The sequence below is a fragment of the Sebastes fasciatus genome, chromosome 17, assembly GCF_043250625.1.
Source record: "Sebastes fasciatus isolate fSebFas1 chromosome 17, fSebFas1.pri, whole genome shotgun sequence".
Classification (NCBI taxonomy): domain Eukaryota; kingdom Metazoa; phylum Chordata; class Actinopteri; order Perciformes; family Sebastidae; genus Sebastes; species Sebastes fasciatus.
In genome coordinates this window covers 3909646-3919456 of record NC_133811.1, presented here as the reverse complement: position 1 = coordinate 3919456, position 9811 = coordinate 3909646, and the positions used below count along the sequence as shown (strand labels likewise).

Genomic DNA, 9811 nt, shown 5'->3' with positions numbered 1-9811 from the left:
AGTGCGGCGGGAGTGTGGTGACGTAGTTTAACAGTACACTACAAGATGTTTATGAAAACATTTGAGGAGAGAAATAGGCATAACAGTAACAGAATATTGATTCATATTTGATCAGCGTTGCCTAGTTTGACCGGTTGATCGCAGTCCGCAAGTGATTGACAGCTGCTCAGAGACGGCAAGGCTCCAGCTCGGCTCTGATTGGTTGTTTTCCTCCGGTCTGTTAAATCTTGCAGATGCCGTTAGGAGCACTGAAGGACACAGAAACACATGACTTTTTTCAGGTTTCTGTCTCATGCACTACCGTCAGGATATAGTGACTGTTTTATAAAAATATATATATATTTTTTATCATATTTCCTCCAATTCTACCCACTGCAGCTTTAAATGTGTTGGATGAATGAAGACAAACACATGCGATGAAAAATAGAATTTATTAAGAAGAGAATATAGCTTCAAAAAACAACCCACCAACAAACTTCACATCTTCCTTCATCTTGTTACAGAGTCAAGTAAAGTACCTATTGCACCGGTTTTACAATAGAAAATCTATATATGCATCTGACACCTGGAGAGTAATCAGACATTTACACATAATACAACAAAAGAAAGAACAGTCTTTCCAGAAGGGAACGGGAGGCGCCTTGCATTTTTACTTTGGCGAGCTAATTAAGCTTTAAGCGAAAGTTCAAACCCTCTCTCATTCACAACCTTTCTCTCTCTCTCTCTTTCTCTCTCTCTCACTGGCTCCTACTCTATCAGCTGACTGTGGGTGGTTCACTCTTAGATAACCAAACAGATTCTACCATGCTCGCCATGAGCCAATCATATCGTTGCAATCAAATTTTAAAACTGTTCTCCTCTCTGCTGCTGTCAGTTTCAATTCAGTGCGACTCGAGGCAACCCGCCTCCACCCCATCACCTCCAGGCTTCGTCAGATTCTGTGCCCAGACCTGCTCTACTTTCCTTCATTTGATCTTCAGTTACTCCCTTAACCACCACCACCACCACCAGTGTCTGGACTCCAGACATTGCTTATATCTTAAAGAGGATCTATAATGCTTTTGTGCTTTTTCCATTTCCTTCAGTGTGTTATATAGTTTTTTTGTGCAAAGTTACAAAGCCCAAAGGAAGTTCCTCTCTCCTACAGAAACACTGCTCCCGAGCTGCCTGAAATGCCTGGCTTGAAGTCCCGCCTTTTCTTCCGTAACGTGGTGATGTCACCAAGTAACACATTTGCATAATACCTGCCTAGCGGCTTTTTTGGCAAGCCCTCAAACAAAGCTAGTTAGAGCGGAGCTGGAGCGGAGTCCGAAGAGTTTGGTTTGGTTAACCAATCACAACAGAGTGAGCCAGCTGACCAATCAGAGCAGACTGGGGCTTTTCAAACAGAGCATTTCAGACAGAGTGAAAAGAGGTGCTGCAGCACAGCCAGTATGAGAACAATAAAGCATTTCTTTGAACATTAAAGCTTGTAAACATGTTTTAGTAGAAACCCAAAATACAAGTATGCACTTGAAAATTAGCATAATAGGTCCCCATTAATAAAAATTTGCCCACAGGAAATGAAAAACCCACCATGTTAATATGGTTAATATATATATATATATGTTAATATATTCAAGGATTACATTTGTTTTATTCAGCAGAGTTGTGCGTGTAAAGGTCTTGAGGTATCCTTCATAAAACCCTCAGAGAGCTATCTAGCATATGGGGATGTCGTCCGAGCAGCAGGCCACGGCGTAGATGACGCTCACCAGACACAGACTGCCGGCAGACACGGCGGTGCTGGAGCCGAAGACGCTCCCGTCGGGGGTGGTCGCTGGCTCGGTCACTGGCTCGGTCACCGGGGTCTGGGTGGTCGGAGTGTTTTTGACGGTGAAGGAGCGTGACTGGGCACCCCACTCCTTCAGAGTGAAGACCATGGTCAAGTTCTCACCTGCAGGGAGAGGACAAGGAATTATTGTCGTGATTTGTGTTGCGTCAATGAAGTCAATGAACTTTCATACCCCAGTTTTTATTTTTTTTACGTTTTGGAGATATTCTTAAATAAATCCTAAGACTGCAGTACTGGCAGTAATTACTCGTAAAGTAAAAACTCGTTAAATATTCTTTTGGTTACGACAAGGAATTGTATAGAGAGCTTAAGTCCCGCCCCTTCCGGTGGACCCTGTGGGACCTTATTTCGGAAAAAATATGAACGGTAGTCAACGGAGAGAGATAAATAATATTTTGATCCCGTTTGAATTGCACCGTGAATCACACATATGATGTTTGTTCATTTAAAACATCATTTTTCAAGTCAAGAAAGTCGCAGTTTGTCGTAGTATCTTTTAGTTTTGTGTGAAACCGCTCAGTGAACTACATCTCTTGTCGACAATAAACGTCACCAACACTCGCTAGCTAGCTAGCTAACTGATGTTGAGTGTTTTTGTGCTTCCTTCTTGGCCAGAGTTTTGAACTGTTTAGATACATTAAAATGAGGAAAAACTACGGAACCTACGAGAAACCCAGCGTTTATAAGTAAGTACAGTGGTTTGTAGCATGATGCAGACGTACCGCTGTTTAGAATGGCCAGGTCGGTGAAGTTTGCCCAGCAGTTGCTGAACAGGATGGTGGTGTTTCCTTCCAGTCCGCCTACTCTGCTCCCGCTGGAGTCCTTCAGGCTGGCTGTTACAGTGAGCCTCGTCACTCCCACAGAGACACAGTTACCCTGCAGACAACAGAACAGGTCAGCGTCTACAGACAGCAACTATTTCAACATGATTGGGTGTGTGTCTTCTTCAAAATTTAGCCTAAGTCTGAAACGTTTATTTATCCTCCTTTGCGACAAGCTAGTATGACATGGTTTGTACCGATGGATTCATCAGTTTTTTTAGTTCTGTATGATACCAGAATCTACTCTAGCTTAAAAACTGAGCTACAACCTAAAAAACACAAGTTAAAATAAATTTGCATAAATGCATTATTATCGCGTTAAAGGTCCCATATTGTAAAAAGGGTTCATGTCTTTTATATTATAAAGCAGGTTTAAGTGCTTTATAACTACTGTTAAACTATCAAAACGCTGAATATACGGAGAATTAAACACAGCCCGTATTCAGAAATTGCGCGTTTGAAACAAGCCGTTAAGATTTCTGTCCATTTGTGATGTCACAAATATACAATATTTAGACCATTACACGGTTTTAAACGTAAACATTCTAAATGTGTCCCAATTTATTTCCTGTTGCAGTGGATGTAAATAACATCAGCCGACAAAAAGTAAACATGGACCCAAATTGTTGCCTAGCAACGCAATTCCATTGCAATTTCATTGCAATTTCATTGAAATGTGCTAAAATGGAGCGTTTCAGACAGAGGGTAAATACAGGTATATTCAGGCAGACAGTATGAGGTAAATAAAGATTTTTTTTAACATTACAGCATGTAAACATGTTCTATTAGAAACACAAAATACAAGTATGAACCTGAAAATGAGCACAATATGGGACCTTTAACTTTGACAGCCCTAGACTTTACATATAAAAATGTGACAAAAAACAAGGAGACAAAAAAAGAGAAATTAGAAAAAAATTGTCATTTTGGATTGTATTCGGTTTATATTTAATTAATCTAGTTTTTCAAATTAAGGGTCTCCTTCAGGCTAAAAAGGCCTCTAAGATGGTTCTAGATGAGGAAAATTCTGCATTTTTGGACCAAAAAAAACCCCTAACAAATCCAAAAGAATCAACCAAGAAGCAATTAGAAATGCAGAATTCACACGCTAAATCGGTAAAAAATAAAAGTCAGCACTGTACTCGGCAATCAAGATGGTGAGGATGGACTGGTTGGAGGACAGAAAATGCAACTAACAGACGAGCAACTCTTGCTATCAGTCCAATAATCCAAAAAGCTTAAAAAAAACGTGGACAAACAACCTCTAAAGCAAATAAATTAGTATATTTTTGAGGGTATTTTGTGCCTTTATTAGATAGCAAACAGTAGAGAGATGACAGGAAATGAGGGAGAGAGATGCAACAAACGTCCCCGGACGTTGCGGTCAGAATGTCCAATCCTGAGCTGCTATAAAATCACTCTTCGTGTTATTTCTCAGATTTAGCAGCAGCTGTGCTGTGATAACAACCCGTGTGGAGACGCATCGTTGCCTCACCTGCTCATCCACAGCCATGAGACTGGGCTGCTGGTCCAGAGGACCCACAAACTCCCCGGCTATCGGCTCCGCCACCAGCAGCAGGTCGTGTACGCTGGACACATAGCTCACTTCAGGCTCCTCCCTCGTCACTTCTGCTGAGGCCTCCTGACATTTAAAAAGCAGAAAACCATTGAGCCGGTGAGCACTCGCAGAAAACTGACGCTAATTTTTGTTTGTTTTTGAGTGTAGTTTTTAGTATGCAAATGTTGTTATGATTAGATCTCGACGTTCACCTCATTCCACTCGGGGTCAGATGGTGGAGGAGAGGCCGGGACGACGCCCATTGAAGAGACATTGAAGCCGATGGACTGACTGAGGTTTCCGGAAACTGCCGCCTGACCCAGATCATCAGCGACGCTCCTCAACAAGTTAAAGTCCTCGTCATCTGTGAAGGCAAAGGGACCAGAGAGATGTTACAAAAATCCTGGATTTCTAGGCCAATGTTCACATATTAGTCATTCAAATAGTCTGTAAATACAATATAAAAACAAACATTAGACTAACCGTTGGTGGCGTTGGTGGTTTGCTGGACTGGAGGTTTCTGGATCTCCACCTCCACCTTCAGGCCCGTGGATCTCTTCCTGCGCCGCGCTCCTCCATCCTCCCGGATGATCTTGGTGATCCGGATCATATTCGCGGGGACTTTGAGGAACGTGGCGAGGTTCTGAATCAGGCTGTCTCCGAAGAACTCCGCCTCGGTCATGGCGGGCAGCTCGAAGGAGATGAAGAGAACCGGGGCGGTTCGGATCTCCACCGGTTGGGAGCCTCTCACCACGACCTTCAGCATCTTGTAGTCCGGGTCGAAGAAGTTGGCGCCCACAGTGGTGTTCAGCTGGGGGACGTATTGACCTGGAGGGGTAAAAGAAAGATAAACAGATTGCTGAATCATACTTAAATTAAAATAATAAAAAAAATACAAACACTAGCCTACATCCAGCTCATACATAAATCCAGAATATCAAGGGAAAATAAAATCTCCAAAGATTTTATCAAATGCAAAGATGACCAGAATGTGTAAATGTTGTGGCCTGCTCCACGTATGATTACACTTACACAGCAAAAACACACCGGACTTAATAGGATTAGAGTGAGATATACTAGAGATACAGTGTAAAGCAGTAAGGAGTACCTGGCTGGATGGGCTTCTTCAGGGTGTAGTCAGTGTTGTCAGCGTTCCACTGAGCGTTAGTCGGAGCAACCAGATTGTTGTTAACGTACACGTCCAACCGCTGCGGCTTGGAGTAGAACACTGACACCACGACGCTCTGCACAAATCAAACAGCAACAGGTGTCTTAGTGAAAAGTGAAACACTAGTGAAACTAAACTTAAGATTAGGGATGCACCGATATCGATACCAGATCGGATACTGACTCAAATAGCTGGATCGGGTATCGGTGACAATTGGGGACGATCTATTCAATTCAATTCCATGTTTAAATTATCAATCGATTAAAATAGTTAATTGTGATTAATCGCAAACTAATCAAACTAATCAAACTAATCAAACTCATTTTTGATCTGTTCAAAATGTACCTTAAAGAGAGATATGTCAAGTAAAGGGGAGACTCGTGGGTACCCATACAACCCATTTTCATTCACATATCTTGAGGTCAGAGGTCAAGGGACCCCTTGGCCATGACAGTTTTTCATCACCAAAATTTAACGTACGTTTGGAGCGTTATTTAGCCTCTTTCGCAACAAGTCGAATGGATTCATTAGGTTTTCTTCATATGATGCCAGTATCTTCACTCTAGCTTTAAAACTACAACCTGAAAATTGAAAGTTGTGCTAATGCGTTAAAGTAATTAGTGGCGTTAAATTGAATTTGCGTTAACGCGTTATTATCACGTTAACTTTGACAGCCCTGGTTTATATATTATATACTACATTATAGACTGGAATTTGAATTCCTGTTTACGTTTTAACCAATTTGTTGCTGCATTTAAAAGGTTTTCACTGTAATTCCTGTTATTTTTAAGATTTTTCACCAAGTTGCTAGTGCATTTATTATTTTAATAATAAATAACAATTTAGTAAATTTATATCTATGTATTTATTTGTCACATTTTGTTTTACAACGTTAGGAAAGCAATGTTTAAGTCAAGCCTGATGTTGCCTTACATATATAAGAATGATCCCAGTCACTTCCACACAGTGCGGCATACAGCTGATTAATTAAACACTGGTATCAGATCGGTACTCTGTATCGGCCGATACCCAAAGCCCAGGTATCGGTATCGGTATCGGGACTGAAAAAGTGGGCTTTGACTTCTTTGAGTAAGAGCCCAGGAGTCACATTTAAAGAATTCTACAACTGCAAAACATTATTATTGCACCTGAAAAATCTGAAAATGAAGCTATTAACGTTGTTGATTAATATTTCGTATTCTCCAGGTTGTGCACTGACCTCGGACGGCTCAGCGTTGAGCATCATGAGGCGAAGTTTCTGAGGGCTGACGCTGCTGAAGAAGACGTCGAAGGAGTAGCCGGTGGCCACGATGCTGTGGAAGAGAGACACCCTCTTCTGGCAGGTGTAACCCGAACACCAACCTTGATCCTGAGGACCTGGACACAAACACATACTGAATTAAAAACGTTCTGATTTTAGAGAGAATGTTATGTAGTGACTAGTGGTTCACAGAGAGCATCTAGATTTTTCTGGGTTTTAATCACATCAGAAATACAAGGACGCAACCCACCGTTGATCAGATCCACGTAGCCGTCTCCGAGCACAGCGACGGGGGACAGACGTCTGGTCTCCGTGTCCGAGTCGAGACTCTCGATCGCCAGCATCCTGTAGTTCAGCCCGAAACACTTGTAGCTCTGCCAGGAACTCATGTACGTGCAGCCTTTCCTGATCACACCTGAGGACAGAAGCAAAGCAGCGTTTTGGAGAATTAGATCTATTATCAAGTATTTCCTGACATACCTGTTAGCAGAAGGCTCCCGCAGGACAGTAAAGGTTTCTCTGATCTTTTACAATCAAACTTTTGACTCTCTGCAAGGTTTTCAAACACCTAGCATAACATTAATAAACTAATGTATTCATTGAATTTGTAGTGCTCATATTACCGTTTGTTGAATAAATATTTATTAGAAACATTTATTTGACGCAACAATAAGGCACAATATGACACTGAATGCAGTGACTTGGATGACTGAAATTCGTTTCCTATACTTCCCAGTTCAGTTTTATTGGAAAGTTGGGAATTAGAAAAGCAAATAAGCAAAGATTTACTTAAAGGTGTAGAGCGACCACGCCTGTAGTTTTCACTTGTCAGCTGTAACTTTACCAGCTAGGACGGCGTATTATGGCCGTTGTAGGTAAAAAAAAAAAAAAAGATATATATATATATATATATATTACAGTGCCGGGGAAGGGGGGTAATATTCCCCCCTTCCCCAGAAAAACTCAGATATTCTCTGAGATTAAAGTAATACATTTACAAGGAAAAAACTCAGAAAAATAGTCAAGGAACCGCGTCGTTTCATTTTGCAAGGTTCGATAAACCTCATAACACCATAGACGCCACCGTTAAACGCTTATACAGTTACTTTTGTGTCTTTTTTTCACGCATGCAAACAGAATAGGTTTGAGAGCAAAACTATCGACATACAATCAAACATTTTTTTTATTGCAAGTAAAATTAATTTGTAATTAAAAAATGTATTAATACAAATCCTAAAGTTTTGTTTGCAATTCAAAGTTTTTTTTGTGAATCCAAAAGTTTTGTTTGTGAATCCAAAAGGTTTGGCTGTCACTCCAATCAAGACTGGCCAATAGAGACGTGTCTTACATCTGTCAGCGTAGGTCCCGCCCACGAGATTTAGCTCAACAGCAAACAAAACTTTTGGATTTGCATTAATACATTTTGGATCACAATTTGATTGTACTTTCAATACAACTGAATGCAGTGTCGTTAGTTTTGCTTTTTAATCTATTTTTTTTCATTACAGTGTGGAAAGTTTTGCTCTCAAACCTATTCTGTTTTTGATTGGCTAATAAAGACAAAAAAAAACTCCATAACTACTGCGGTACAAAGTGCAAAATATATTAATTACATTAGTATTTATTTATGTTCATAAAAGAACACAGAGAGAACATGAAAGAAAACGTGTATCTTTCAGGACCTTCGCCTCCCTCAGAGGGCATCTTCACCATAAGAGCACTACTTTAGGAGCTACGAAATTCAAACGGCAGCTAAATTTGTGAAGTTAATCTCAGAGAATATTATATTTATTTTTTCTCCTAAATTTGTAATTTTTTTCTCCTAAATGTACCACTTTATTTCAGAGAAAATATCAGCATTTTGTTCTCATAAATTTACAACTTTAATCTTGGCGTTTTTTCTCAAAATATTACCCTCCTCCCCTGGCTCCATACTTTTTTTTTTTTTTTTTAACCTACAATGGCCCTTATATGCTGTCGTAACCAGCTACTGTTTAGTGGGGGACTTTAAAGGGGAACTACGCCCATTCTCTAAATTCATACATGTTATTCCGATGGTCTAAGACAGTCCAAAAAATATTAATAAACATGAACAACTCTCCCAAATCCAAAAACTAGAGCGCTAAGACTCAAACTTGTAATGTCATAGGCTATAAAGTCTGGAGCTGCTTCATAGACGATGAATTTGAAAAGATGTTCTAGACGACACTGAGAGCACCCAGGGGAATGTTCTGAGTATATGGGGACATTTTCTGTTTCACAACTGACAGCACTGCATTAGAATAAAGCTGATTTGGGTATAAAAAAGAAAACAAACATTCTCTGGGTCTCCCATTCATTGTCTATGGAGCAGCTCCAGACTTTATAACCTACGAGATCACAAGTTTGAGTTTTAGCATTCTAGTTTTGGGATTTGGGAGAGAGTTGTTCATGTTTACTAATATTTTTTGGACTGTCTTAGACCATAGGAATAACATGTATGAATTTTGAAAATGGGCGTAGTTCCCCTTTAAATTTAGATTTTCATTAGTATTGATCTTTTTTTCCCTCCGTTGGTCTAGTTACCTTTGTGGGGAGCGATCTGGTTCACATCGATGCGGCTGCCGTTGGGGAAGCTGAGCATGACTTTTGGGATGCGGTAGTCGCCCAGCCCTCTCCTAGCATCACCTCCCCACTCATACTCAGACTGAGGCAGCACAGTTCCCACCGACCCCAGGAACGAACCGTCCAAGTCCTTCAAAATGCTCTTCTTCTTCGCATCGCAGTCCATGTCCACGCAGTCGGAGGGGTTCGCTTTTCTGAGATAAGTTAGTCATTTTATTTTATCATGCACAAAACAGCATAAAATGTTAATCTAAATCTTATAGCAATTGTTGCAAGTTAAAAAATATTGTAAAAAAATACACTTGTTTTTGTCAGTTTAAATCCTGAATTTAAACAATTAATGAAATTGGCTTTGATGAGCTGCCAAGTGACAGAAGACTCAGAAGAGTTTGGAAACAGGACAATAAATATGGATGATTTGGATTTTTAAATCCTTCTTTAAAGGGACTATTTGTAACTTTCAGAAATGCTTTTTAACAGCGACACCTGTGGCCGTGAAATCAACGAAAGTCAGCGTCGGACTCGCGCTTGCTCGCTCTAAATATACCTGAACGAGCATCGCTCA

At 40.5% G+C, this 9811-nt stretch overlaps 1 protein-coding gene across 1 annotated transcript in view; it reads right to left on the bottom strand.

Annotated features, from left to right (window-relative positions):
- Positions 1 to 414: 414 nt before the first annotated feature.
- Positions 415 to 9811, bottom strand: part of pkhd1l1.1 (PKHD1 like 1, tandem duplicate 1) — an 82406-nt gene continuing 73009 nt past the window's right edge. The window contains exons 69-77 of the mRNA XM_074614399.1: positions 9208 to 9440; positions 6893 to 7057; positions 6601 to 6758; positions 5322 to 5457; positions 4697 to 5041; positions 4426 to 4577; positions 4151 to 4297; positions 2557 to 2710; positions 415 to 1936 (exon numbers count right to left, since the gene is read on the bottom strand). Coding sequence (XP_074470500.1) covers positions 1701 to 1936; positions 2557 to 2710; positions 4151 to 4297; positions 4426 to 4577; positions 4697 to 5041; positions 5322 to 5457; positions 6601 to 6758; positions 6893 to 7057; positions 9208 to 9440 — 1726 coding nt within the window. The 3' untranslated portion in view covers positions 415 to 1700. The remainder of the gene's footprint in view (positions 1937 to 2556; positions 2711 to 4150; positions 4298 to 4425; positions 4578 to 4696; positions 5042 to 5321; positions 5458 to 6600; positions 6759 to 6892; positions 7058 to 9207; positions 9441 to 9811) is intronic.